We start from the raw sequence: 14,389 nt of genomic DNA on the forward strand, positions 1-14,389 counted from the left end.
TTGACACCCACTTTTATATTCACGACCCGTCATCGTTAAACCTATATAGAAATAAAATTTATATAAATTTTATTTAATATGTTATAATTTTAATACCGAGCGAATGAAAAATAATCAGCGGAATTTGCACAAATATAAACTTAATCATTCAAAGCTGAGTCGCAGGTGCACTATTTTTAAAAAAGCTAGCAAAGACACTTAACAATTTTTCAATACAAAAGCATTTGAAAATCATCGTAGCGATAACAATGCCAATACAATTTTTATTCTCTATTCTAAAAATTTAGTTTTCGTTCGCTTGAATTTTCACATACATTTACTTATGTTTGAAATAATTAATTATTTAACAACTTTTACATTTGATAAATGAATATTCACGATAATATGTAAAATTTCTCTTTTCATACGGGCCCCTTACTGGTTGGGGCCCCAGGCTTTAGCCCTATTAGCCCATATATAGATCCGCCACTGCTTATTCCTCTTTACTTATGCCACAGTTTGTAAGATTAGCTGAAGTTGGTGAATTACCATGACATTCTGCTTTTAATAAAAAAAACTATCAAGTTTTCGATGTTTCTTTATGTTTTCTTCTATTATTGCTTTTTCCTTTCTTTTTGCAGCTCCACTTTCACAGCATCTTCTGTTAAATCTGTTAAAAGATTCTGAAAATGAACACATTTAATTAATTTAATTGATATTGTTTACGAGTACTGATTTTACTAATAGATAACACTCCACTACTTGTTATTATCAAAATTAAGTAAAATAGCCTGCATAAATAAGCGAAAGTTTGTTAAAATTAAACAGGAAAACAAACGTTAAAAATTTATGAATACTTTTTTCCCAGCGCGCTTATTTACTTTACTTAAAAGGGTCCAAAATATCGCTTAAAGTTTAATTCAAAATTTAAAACAATTACTTTCTTCAGATACTAAGATATTTTATTTGAAAGCGTGCAAAATTTTTCTTAAAATAAACGCATTCATTTTATTTTAAATCGAATATTTTAAAACATTATACACAAATAATAAAAAAACAAATTTATTAACTACCGTTTTAATATCAATCTGGAAAATTAATCAGGCTGTTTTAAATAGTGTTTACTACTATTGTAAATCTTACTTAATTAGAAAAACAGCCCTAATTATAGTTATTTTCTTGGTTTGATAAGTTGAACCAAATGATTCTAGAAAATAATATTTGAGAAGATTGAACTTTTAATAAAAAAAGTAATTAAAAAAACGTCAAATGTTAAATAAAATCGTTGAGTTTATTGTTCGTTAAAGTTATTATTTATATTAATGAAATATGTTGCAAAATGCTTTTTGTTTATTTTTGTCTTAAAATATATATATATATTTTTTTTAACGAAAATATTTGGAAAAATAAAAAAGTAAAATTTTTTGTACACAATTACTTTCTAATAAAAACTTTCCAAAAAGGAAAATTTAATTTTGTTCCAATTAGATTAGGGCCCCTTTTTTTGCTGGGCACCTAGGCCATGGTCATATATATATATGTGTGTGTGTGTGTGTGTATATATGTATATATATATATATATACATATATATATATATATATATATATATATATATATATATATATATATATATATATATATATATACATATATACATACATATATATATATATATATATATATATATATATATATATATATATATATATATATATATATATATACATATATATGTGTGTGTGTATGTGTGTGTGTGTGTGTGTGTGTGTGTGTGTGTGTGTGTGTGTGTGTGTATGTGTGTGTGTGTGTATATATATATATAAATCTGACTTTTTTCACGTTGTAAATTGTTTTGGTTCATATATTAAGTATGTAACTAGAACTATTCTATATTTTTTTCGTTATTATATTTTTTAATTATCTATATTTAGAACAATGTTTTTTTAAGTTTTGATTTTAAAGAAAATATATTATCAGAAGAGTGAATATTTTGAAATTAATTTTTTATATAAATGGGACCGCGATAAGAGAAAGAGATTTGTGAGTTTTTTTCGGGGTACGATAAAGTTAAAAGTTGCTCTTGTGTTAAACTTATTGGTAGTTAAATGAAAGAAGTGTTCTGTTAATCGTGATGTAACTAATTCCATTTTGTATTTAATAAATGTTTAGCGCTTTCTTTTCTTTTAATGGAGGTTTGGCATGTGTAAGTTTGTTTTCATGATGCTTTTTTCTAGAAGCATGTTTCTGTCGTCGATAAAGAGACATTATTTATGTCTTGTGTGTGTTTCAGGGGCGGATCCAGCATTTTTTGGTCTTTGAGATAGCTAACTTCCAGACATGGAGCAAACTCCAAACATTTATATGTTTATACTTTTGTCAAATAAGGATGCTTTCCGAAGAGGAGGCTGAATAAGTGCGAATTTCATAACTGCGAATCTGCATAAGTGCGAAGCAGTTGCAAAGACTGGCATAAGTGCTAACTGGCACAAGCGCGAACTGGCATAAGAGCGCCAAAAGAATTTGCAAACATTGGCATAAGTGCGAACTGGCATAAGTGCGAAGTGGCATAAGTGCGAATCAATTGCAAAAACTGGCATACGTGCGAACTGGCACAAGCGCGAACTGGCATAAGTGCGCCGAAAGAATTTGCAAACATTGGCATAAGTGCGAACTGACATAAGTGCGAACTGGCATATGTGCGAATCAATTGAAAAAACAGGCATAAGTGCGAACTGGCACAAGCGCGAACTGGCATAAGTGCGCCAAAAGAATTTGCAAACATTGGCATAAGTGCGAACTGGCATAAGTGCGAACTGGCATATGTGCGAATCAATTGCAAAAACTGGCATAAGTGCGAACTGGCACAAGCGCGAACTGGCATAAGTGCGCCGAAAGAATTTGCAAACATTGGCATAAGTGCGAACTGGCATAAGTGCAAACTGGCATAAGTGCGAATCAATTGCAAAAACTGGCATAAGTGCGAACTGGCACAAGCGCGAAATGGCATAAGTGCGCCAAAAGAATTTTCAAACATTGGCATAAGTGCCTATTGGCATAAGTGCGAACTGGCATAAGTGCGAATCAATTGTAAAAACCGGCATAAGTGCAAACTGGCACAAGCGCGAACTGGAATAAGTGCGCCGAAAGAATTTGCAAACATTGGCATAAGTGCGAATTGGCATAAGTGCGAACTGGCACAAGCGCGAACTGGCATAGGTGCGCCGAAAGATTTTATAAACATTGGCATAAGTACGAATCGGCATAAGTGCGAACTAGCATAAGTGTAAATCATTTGCAAAGACTGGCATAAGTGCAAAAAAGTCAGAACTATTATTGTGAAAATAAAAGTCACTGATAACTGATAGAGAGCCAAGATGGGTCCCGGGGCAAATTTCTTTATAGGCCCTATCTTGGCTGAAAATGAGCACCATGTAATGCCAAATTAGCTACTTTTTTTTTTCTCCCATTTTATGGGAGAAAAAAAAAAGTAGCCCGGCTTTCTTTAAGAGACCTGCTCCGGACTCTTAAAGAAAGCCGGGCCCCAGGACAACACACCCGCCTAATCCTCCCTCTCTACGGCCATGCCGATAACCACTGAAATAACCTCTGAGTGGATACTTAACTAAATTTTTACAACTTTTATGTCAACTACATCAACATTACTCTTCACATTTTGATTTTGCTATTGTTAAAGCCATCGGTATCCAATGCAAACCAACCAAATGCTAAAAATTCAAAAATTAGTTTGAAGATGATATTCATCTCGTGCAAAAAACCAAATAACGATTAATAATTTTTACACTGACCACAAATATTATTTTTAATTACATTATTGATAACCCGACGATTACCATTATTTGTAATGATCATTCTCTTTTATACTTTTTATTTTATTTCGGTACGCTTAGTTAAAAACAGCAGGAAGATATGTCGAGCAGAACAGTAAGTATCATACCCTTATTGAAGGTTTTTAAAATTTTTAAGTTTCATTTTATAAAAGGTTTTATAAAAGCTTTTAAAAATAAATTATGCTCATAAAAATATTAGAATAATTTATTTATGCTATAATAAACATATTCAAAAAAAGCACTATTTTAATATTTGAAAAAACTTTTAAAAACTTCTCCTTTTGGGTTGCCATAAAGTACGTACGAAGTTATGGGTTTCCATAAAGTACGTTTGAAGTTATTTTTTATAAACTTTTCTGGTTTTTGAAAGTTCATTCAAAAATTTAATAAAGCAAAAGAGAGCACAACCACAACTGTTGTAAATAACACTATAGTCATTAAATATTGATATTCATTAGAGTCATTAGAATAAACTCAAGTTTATTACAAAAATAAGCAAGAAGTTGTTCGTCAATATTTATAGTTTTATAGGTTAATAATAACCTATAGGTTATTTTAACCTATAATAATCGAACAACTATTTTATAATTGTCCTTAATAACACGTTATTGGTGGTAGCCAGTCGGTTTTCAAAATCTGTAGTATCAGTATTTTTTTATTTAAGAATGAAGGCAACGACATCAAAAGAATTGATTAGTTAAGGCAAAAAACTGAGGAATATGTTATTAAAAATAAAAATGACTTTATGTCGGCAGATGATGCTGTCGGCAGATAATGCTGTCGAAATGTTTACATCGAAAACAACGATGTAAAACTTATTCCGTTTGCACCCATTCTATCTATTGCTGGTAGAATATTTGTTTTTAAAATGAAGTCTGAAAATAAAGACGATTATAAATGCAATCATTATAGATGGAAAAATAATAAGAATAATAAGTTCTAAGAATAGCAAAAAAGGTTTTAAAAAAACTTATTATCTTACCCAAACTACTGCAGGCCAAAAACATTGTACATCCGCAAATTTCAGTAAACAAGTGTTCATAAAAAAACTACCAAAGGTCTTATTGCTATTATCTATTATTAAGGCAATGAAAAATGTGGTGTAACAGATTTGAAACACGGAAACAGTTAAATTGACCATTCATACATTCGCACTGCATCGTCTGTAGTGTCATGTATAAAAAAAGTTTTAAAACCAAATAATAAACTACAAAATATTTATGAAAAACTAATGTTTGAATCAAATGTGATTCAAACATTAACAAACGAAAAAAAAAATAGGTCGCGCAGGGTCGTCAAATTTTCATGAGTTTTTTCATAAAAAAAAATAGGCTAGGCTCCTTATGCAGGTAAGAAAACGGTTAAAAAATAACTTTTTTCGTTGTAATGAGGGTTTTAGGCCACTTTTGAAGATTTAAAAATCGTGTAAACTTAAAATTACCTTAAAATTATCAGCTTACTAGGGAGTTTTTAAAGCACATTTTTTATTCAAAATGGCATAAACATTTAAACTAGGAGATTTTAATTAAAAATCTTAAACTTCAATGAAAATGAACTAAAAACAGGTTCTAAAATATGGAAAATGGTTCATCACAAAGAAAATAAACTATATAATTAGGTTCAATTTCTTTTAAGACCAAAATATGCTTATTTTTTTTTAAGTAAATAAGATCTCTGGCAATGCTTTTGTATTCATTTTCTGATTTTATTTTTCAACGGATTCATATAGACGATCATTAAAGATGTAACTTTCCATTGAAACTAGTAGATACCGGAGAGTAGCAGTTTTGAATCTTAGCATATCAAATTTATTTTTAAATAAACATTGCATTTTTAAAGAATAATGAATCTATAATATATAATACGAGAACATTTGGTTAATTTTTACTTGAGCATCCGTCTAATTTATTCCTTAAATTTTTTTTATCATGATTAGGCGTAATATAAGTACTTGAAATTTTGAATTGGAATATCATATATTCAATATGGAGAGTTATATTTGGATTTTTTTAATATATTTTATGTTATGGTTTTAAGTTATGGTTTACTGCGTTAATTGAATTTCCAAAAATTTTTGGAAAACCGCTAAGAGAGACTTGAAAATGTTTAATTTATTTATTTTTTTAATTTGCTGTTTTGAACACAAAAAGTTATTTTGCATTTAGCGCATTTATTGTAACACTATTATCTTTAAACTTTAAACTTTTTTTTTATTATCTTTAAACTTTTGAACAAAATGTTTAAACTGGATACATACTCAATGACTCAAGTCATATTTTACTATGAGTTGGTATATTTCATGAAAAAAATGCGAAAAAGTAACATAGGCCCACATTACCCCACTCAGTGGGCAGGGCCATCCCGAACGAATCAAATCGATCGTTATTAAATCTATTCTAATATGAAATGATATGAATGAAATTTTTTCTTATTCGGTTGTTTTTTTTTATTTACAGAAGTAAAGAAAACAGTTAAATTCGAATGGAGAAAGTAATTAAAATAAGTGCTTTGGGTTAAAAATGGAATTTCGTTAATTCGTTTTCAGATAAAACATTCCGGTACAAAGAAGAAGAACTGGTTGGTGACACACAAAATCGAATTTTTTTAAGTTTAGTTTATAAATGTTAGAACGATTAGTACGTTCTTATTAAATTTAATGTTAACGCTTCAATTTATTATATCAAAGTACAAAAAAGTATAGTAAAAGAAAACTTTTCTTTTTTTAGTTAAACGTTAAAATGGAAATACTCGAAGGCGAATGAAAAAACTCAAAAATTTATTACCAAAATGGTTACTATTATCGTAAAGACAAAAAAGCAACAGAATCGTATGGCGGCGGTTTCAAATGTAAGGATGAATTTTGTAGAAGTCGTGCAACAAGTGAACCAAGCCTAGGGTTAGTACAAATAACGCCGCATAACCATTTGCAAGATTTTGAAAAAAAAGAAATTTTAAAATTAAAACAATCAATAAAACGAGCTGCTGAAACTACAAGTGGAAGTTTGCGAGATATTTTTGACCAAGAAACTGCTAGTAACCAATCTGCACATCACGTTTCTTTTGGAATGATGGAAAGCACTATGTATCGCAGACGTAGATCAGTGCAGCCGCAATTACCAGCCAATTGCGGGGAACTAGACAACTCGTTGAGAGTAAACAACATAAGTAATTTTTTAGACGGGACCGATTTTTACAAAGGGTACGTTGATATAAATAACGATTATGCTCACATATTTATCGGGAAAACAATCGTTGCTTCACCGACTGATTTGCACGTTGACGGAACATTTAAGGTAGTTCCGAGAATGTTTTATCAAATGATAACATTTGGATACATTTTGCTTGATCATGTAAGATAATTAATAAAAGATAATATAAGATAATATAAGATAATATAAGGGTGTAAAAAAGGAATTCTATTTTTTCCGCGGTGTTTTTTAATACCGTTAGATTTTTTTAGAGCACCTTAATGAATTGAAAAAAAACAAAATATATTCCCTGTTTTTTCTTGGTCACCCTCCATATATTATTATTTTTGTTATTATTGTTATTATTGTTATTACTACTGTTTTTTATAAATTATAGTTGTTTTTATTAATGTTGTTCTGCAAGTAAAGAATCAAGAAGTAAAGATTTTTTTGTTTTAGTTTATCCCAACTATTTTCATACTTATGACTAGAAAAACGCAAGAGCTGTATTCTCTTGCATTTTCTAAAGTTGCTGAACTCGTTCCACATTTGTCACCGTTACGGATAATGACGGACTATGAACAAGCATTGATGAATACCTTGGAAATTCAATATCCTTTAGCTGAAATTTCAGGCTGTTGGTTTCATTACGTAAATGTAAGCAAAAAAATATTTAACTAAACATACAATAACCTTTGTTATAAAATGGCAATTTTAAAACTAAATTAAAATATAATTTAAAAAAAATATATATTTATTTGTACTGAAAGTTTATGTTTGCAATTATTTATATTTAGGCTGTGGTTAACAAGTGTAAACATCTTGGATTGTTTGGACTTTTAAAATTGCAAGTTCACAGTGATTTGAAGAAATGGATAAGGCTATTATTGTGTCTTTCTTTGCTACCGCCTCACCATATTCAGCCAACATTAGGCAATTTGAATCCAAATTTGTTTGTGGTGTCATTAAGTATAAATGACTTACCAAAATGTCAAAGTTTAATGACCTATATGGAAACATTTTGGATTGGGCGTATTGGCAGTAACAAAATTTCTGTTTTTGGTTGTCCCAGAAGAACGAACTCTGATCAAGAAAGCTTCCATGCCTCGCTTTTAAAACGAATAAAGGTTGCTCATCCAAACATTTGGGTTTTTATAAGTAAATATATATATATATATATATATATATATATATATATATATATATATATATATATATATATATATATATATATATATACATATATATATATATATATATATATATATATATATATATATATATATATATATATATATATATATATATATATATATATATATATATATATATATTTATATATATATATATAATCTAAAATAAAAATATAATTTGAACTTATCTTTTATTTTCATTTAATTATTTTAATATTTTAGCAGAACTAAGAAAGTTTGCAGAAGTCCAGCAACTTGATAAATTACGTTTAGAATGTGGACTTCAGATTCGTCGGAGACGAAAGCAGAAATATGTTTTAAATGATCGTAAAATCAGAGTTGCTACTGAAAATTTGGCCAACGGACGTCTAACTTCATTGGAATTTCTACAAAGTGTTTCACATTGCGCAGATGCGTTATTTAACAATCAACTTGGCGTTAGTCGTATAAATCAACCACCGGAATTGGAAACAGTTTCATCATTTACGCAAGGTCAAATAGAGCCCTTACAGCCTAATTTAATTCCACCACAAGATGAAGCCCAGCAACTTAATGTATCAATACCACGTGATGTAGCTATAGTGCAAAATACAGATGATGTAGCTATAGTGCAAAATACCTTCCAACTCGGAGAAAACTTACATAGTTCTACAGAAATTGTTGCAATCACGGAGACTTCAAGAGTAGTGGATGAAACTAATGGAACAACATGTCCTGTTTGTTTAGAAAATACTCCAAACTTCGCTGCTGTTCCCTGTGGACACATGGTTTGCACAATGTGTATACCACATTTACAGTTAAAATGTCCTCGTTGCCGAGCAACAGTTGTTATGTTTATACAAACATTTGCGTGATTTGCTTGATAAATGTTCATATACAAACTTTTTTGTTGAAATTTAACAGTATAGTTGTATTCAAAACTAAATTTATTTGAACTTACAAAAAAATATTTTTATTTGAACTTACAAAGAATCATAATATTTACAAATAAAATAAATAAATCATAAAACATTAAATTTGAGATTTCGAAATGCAATTTTGTTTGTCGAATAATTAAAAATTACGTTTATTATTTAAAAAAATTGTAGCCACTTAATACTATCATCAATATGAAAGTATCATTTTTACAGACCTATATGGGGCTGTTAATACGTGACAGTTTTAAGGTGGGAGGGGGGATCAGAAAGTGTTACCAAATGTCACATGGGAGAGGGGTTAGCTTCAGTGTAACGTGACAAATTTAAAAAAAATTTTATTTTTTATTTTTTTTATTTTAGTTTAGAATATATTTTGCTGTTTAATAAAATAAGTTACATAAGATTATCACGTAATAAAATATATAAACAAATAAGACAATATAAAAAACAGACCGGGACTCAAAGAAGATATGGGTGATGAAATACCACCACAATCTTTTCATAGAGCCCCTTGAAAAAATAAAATGTCGTCAAAATGTTCAATTAAACTGCAAATAAAAGTAAGATGTTAAAACTTTAAATTTAAATACTCAAGGATTTAAAATATATACACCATTGCATAAATAACTACAAAAGATATGTACAATTAATTTTTCAAAGAATAAAAAAGTAAAACTATTTTGATAAAACTTAACGGAGTTCTTGTAATTCCTCCGAATTAAAAATGTGTTTTTTTGCTAGCAACTTAAATGAGTTTAATGATTTTACCATATTATCTTTTTTAGCTTCTATTTTTTTAAAATAGTTCCATATTTTTTGTCCGCGAAATGCTATTGAACACTCTGTAAACTTGTTTAGTTTCTTAGGCAATTTAAAGAAATTTGATTGGTTTGTTCTAAGGAAATACTTTTCATTTATATTTTTTTTAAACTTACAATTAAAATTTACTGGAGTTAGGTTATTTGTAAACTTATACATAAAAATTAGGTGTTGATAAATATTTATTTCATAAATATTCATCATTTTCATGTCAAGCATTAAGGGTTTCGTGTGCTCCCTTCTTTTTTTTCCGTATATAATTCTACACGCATGTTTTTGAACACTAAGTATTTTTTTAAGTTTAGTAGTTTGCGTGCTGCCCCATGTAATATTGGCATAACTGATAAAACAATGAATTAAAGAGAAGTAAATTAATTTAAGACATATAATATTAAAAATTTAAATTTTCATCACAGCGGAACCAATGAAAATGTTAGCGAAAAGTTGAAAAATTGGGTAAAAATAACGCCACGTCTCATATTGGAAAAAGGGAGGAGGTTGACAGAAAATGTCATAAAATGTCACATGGGGGAAGGGTGGGGTGTCTAAAAACAGCCAAAAAGATGTTACGTATTATTTGAACAGCCCCTAACTTAAAAACAAACTAATATTTAAATTAAATCTAAAACCAATTAAAACATTATCATAAAGGTCTTTATTCTATGTAGTAAAGTTCAAGTTCCGCATAATTGCTTTGCCCGAATAGAGCTGTAACCAGGGGATTTAGGTGGTCTAGAACCCCTTAGTATTTAAAACTATTAATTTTCTTTTTAACGAAAAGCTTAATAAAAAATCTTAAAAAATCATATATTGTGATATATCAATTAATGTTTCAAAGAAAGAATGAAACTCCGCAATAGTCAATAGTCAAATGTAATCAAAAACTTTTGAATATTGATTATTTGTGTTTCATTTAAAATAAACTGAAATTTAAAACCAGTTTAAAATAGTTTGCTTAAACTAATTTTCAACTTATTTTAGACAAATGATTTTATATAGTTCTCACTTCTCCCGCTCGCTTGTCCCACTTCTACTCACACCTACACATCAATAAATTTCTGGAAAAATTATAACACTGCGGGTTTCAATAAATGAAAAATAATTGAAGTAAGAAGTGTTTTAAAATATGAAATTTACATTGCCTATTGTTAAGTTAATAATGGTATGAAGGATATGTATATATTTGAACATAATTTTAAAATTTAATTTCAAAAGACAAAAAATGAAAACTGAAAAACTGAAACGGAAAAACTGTTATGAAAAACTAAATGTAGTAAAACGCGTGAAAATTTAGTACATACTGATAAAGACCGCAAAAAATAAAAACGTGGCTATAGAGTACATTGAGATCGATTGTATATGTGCCACAGCGTAAAAATGACTAAAAAAAGGTTCTCTTCACATTCCGGAGATTATTTGTATAAATTACGACAATTAAAGTAGAAGATGTTAACGTTGTTCTGGTTGCGCTTTTTATTAGTTGCTTGAAACCATAGAATCTTAACATTGATTTTATTTCAGTGTGATCACTTGACCTCATGTAATTAACATAAATATCTCTAATTAAAAATTTTTCTAATAAATTAGGTTATTTAGGTTTAGATATCATTTCTGAAAATAGGTTAGAGAAATTGTGGCTAAGGTATTTCGAGTCATCCGGTAGGCAATATAGGACACAAAACAATATACTCTTCGTCTTTGGAAGTATTTTTTCGAAACAAACGCTCTCTATTTCGTTGGATTTGAGATCGTTACGTCTTACCTAGTTTAACTTATTAGATATGTAAACGGCAACACATCCACCACGTCTGTTTTTACGTATGCTGCTTAGAAATGCATAACTCTTGATATGATATAGTTCACTAGGGTCGTCCTTGCTTATATGGGTTTATATGGGCGAATATGTCAATGTTTTTGTTGCAGTTAAACAAATAAATGATGCTAAATGTTCCATAGGCCACGGATATTTAAATGAAAACATTGTAAGCATTTCATATACAGAATATTTTCAAGTTTCTCCATCACTGAAATAATATGGTTCAAATACATTGGTCCAGGTCATAGTTCTATGTCACCTGATAATAATAACATAACTCTTAGGAAAGCATGTTCTTTTAGTATAATTTTATTTTCTGGTTGGTATTGCCATAAAAATATTTGTATAAATTTCAACTCAAATTCTATAGTTTCAAGAGATGTTTCAGAATAACATATCAAATTTGAATTTTGTAAGGACGTCACTTTAACAGTTATTGTAGCGTAGATTAGAAGTGTAATATAGATATAGTTAAACTTTTTAAGAAAGTATTCTTAAATACATGCAATATTTATAAAGAAAACAGCTTTAAATTGAAATATTTCATATGAACCTGGCTGATGGCGTAGAATAAAGTAATAAAATGATGTAACTTCCAAATCTATTATATTGTTTTTTCTTCTTTTAAAACTTTATATTAAAATATAAAGTACCCCCCCCCCCCACACACACACACACACACTACTGTGTGACGTCTAGAAAGACGTCTTTAGTTTATCCGGATACGACGTTCTCAAGACTTTTATATGAGTCCAATTTAGGATGTCTAACGGAGAAGAAATCTAATATAAATGAGTACAGCATAGAGCCACCGAACTAGTTACATCAATTAGCCGTTTGTGCGATGAAGATCGATCCTCCTAGCACAAACAACTAATTGATGAAGCTAGGTCGGTTGCTCAACGCTACACTCATTTAACTATCATGTCTCTTCAAACCAAGAGGGGGGGGGGATCGAACTTTACATTGTCATTTTTTTGGCATATATGTATACATAAAAACAGTGATCGATTAACAAAATGATAGATTATTAGAAATAATTTTCTAATATTCGTGTTCTAAAATTATGACCATAAAAAGTTTGATTCATTCCCTCCCCCCCCCCCCTCCCCCTTCGATTTGAAGAGATATTAAACTTTGATGGGTCATAAAAACCGAACACAGCAGATTATTTCTAGAAATTTTAAATTTGTAGATAAATTGAAAATAATTTAATTATGGTAAAGTAACTTCTTTTTTTTTAGTTTTTTTTGGTTCCCAGGCTGCAATCATTACAGTACTTGGCAAAGCATCCTTATTTGACATTAACATAAACATATACATGTTTGGAATAATTAAACACTAAAAAATGAGGTCAACGCCCCCTGATGAATCGATATCATTTATAACAAAAGACTTGAGCTCAACTATAATCCATATTTGTCCATAAGTTTATTTATGCTTGGGCTAAGTAAAGTGTTACAAAAACGTTAGGGCATACTAAGAAAAGTACTTTGAAAAAATGCTTGTATAAAAATTAAATTTTCATATCTTTTTTTCTTATTTCAATATATGGTGTCTTTGACCTAATATGTAGAGTTAAGACATTAGAATAGAAAAAAATTGTTTCTCTGGCTTCATTTTATTTTTCATTTTGACTAATATTTGAAAAATAAAATATTACCATTTCCCTGGTAAAATTGATATGCTGAACCTAAAAATTAAGTATGGTTAATATTAAATCAGTTTTTGAATGACTAACACAATATTGATTTTGCATGGTTTTGCTTACCTCAAGCCCAACTATGCAATGACTAAATTAACACTCAGTAATAAAATTACAATTAAAATTTTATTTTTTTGGAAATACGAGTTGATTAAAAATGTTACATTTAAAAAAGTTGACGAACTTGATTTCCTTACAAATTAAAAGTTCACAAACTTAATGTTCAGGCCCGTGTACAGGCCTGACATATGAACATATATTGCCCGTATACGAACAACAATTGTAAATTGTTAACTATAAATATAGTTTGAAATAAATAAATAAGACATGTAAATTCATGAACTTTGTTTTAAAAGAAAAAATTTAAAATGTTTTGTGTGATGCTCGGATTAATTGTAGGAACTACAACTTGATTAAATTGGTTGTCACAGCATGCTTTACTCTATGTTCACTATGCATGCTCACTGGACAAGTTACAGCAATAAAGAAGAAAATAAGTCAAACTATTAAGTAGTATTTTGATAAACAAAAGCTTGTTTATCAAAACGGCAAACAACTTGTAAATATTTTATATAAAGAATATTTTAAACATTGTGTGGAGTAACCTCGTAATTCATTGGAAAGTTCAACAACCTCTTTTAATACTTTTATTAACAAAGACTGTAACACGAGCCCACTACCGGGCCTAACCAACTTTGGAAAAAACGTTTATTAAAGCCCAATTTATTAGGAGCCTTTGATAAAAAAAAAAAAGATCTAAACGGCTTCGTGGCATTGAGGCCACTAAGCCTTATAGAACCCTCACTAAGGTGTCCCGTTCCCGCACAGTTTTTGAACGACAACACCAACTTTTAAATTGAGTTTTAGACAAAGAAAATAATAATATTTACTGAGTATTTTTTTAAAATAAAAAAGTTCAAGAG

The 14,389-nt window shown here is 29.2% G+C and overlaps 1 protein-coding gene across 2 annotated transcripts; it reads left to right on the top strand.

Moving 5' to 3' along the window:
• Positions 1-3,773: 3,773 nt before the first annotated feature.
• On the top strand, positions 3,774-9,181 carry LOC136076759 (uncharacterized). Of its 2 annotated transcripts, none has more exons than XM_065790191.1 (4): positions 3,774-3,922; positions 7,476-7,673; positions 7,814-8,174; positions 8,432-9,181. In XM_065790191.1, exons 1-4 carry the CDS (start codon positions 3,908-3,910, stop codon positions 9,061-9,063), a joined length of 1,206 nt encoding a protein of 401 aa, XP_065646263.1. In that variant the 5' UTR covers positions 3,774-3,907; the 3' UTR covers positions 9,064-9,181. The 2 variants fall into 2 exon arrangements, with proteins under 2 accessions (XP_065646263.1, XP_065646262.1); XM_065790190.1 differs by lacking the exon at positions 3,774-3,922 and adding an exon at positions 7,089-7,178.
• The last annotated feature ends 5,208 nt before the right edge of the window (positions 9,182-14,389 follow it).

Source organism: Hydra vulgaris, chromosome 02, assembly GCF_038396675.1.
Source record: "Hydra vulgaris chromosome 02, alternate assembly HydraT2T_AEP".
NCBI lineage: Eukaryota > Metazoa > Cnidaria > Hydrozoa > Anthoathecata > Hydridae > Hydra > Hydra vulgaris.

Coding starts and splice junctions, on each gene's coding strand:
- LOC136076759 (XM_065790190.1), top strand. CDS start 7,134: ATGTTTTATCAAATGATAACATTTGGATACATTTTGCTTGATCAT. Junction 7,179..7,475: donor GATACATTTTGCTTGATCAT/GTAAGATAATTA, acceptor TTTTTGTTTTAG/TTTATCCCAACTATTTTCAT. Junction 7,674..7,813: donor GTTGGTTTCATTACGTAAAT/GTAAGCAAAAAA, acceptor ATTTATATTTAG/GCTGTGGTTAACAAGTGTAA.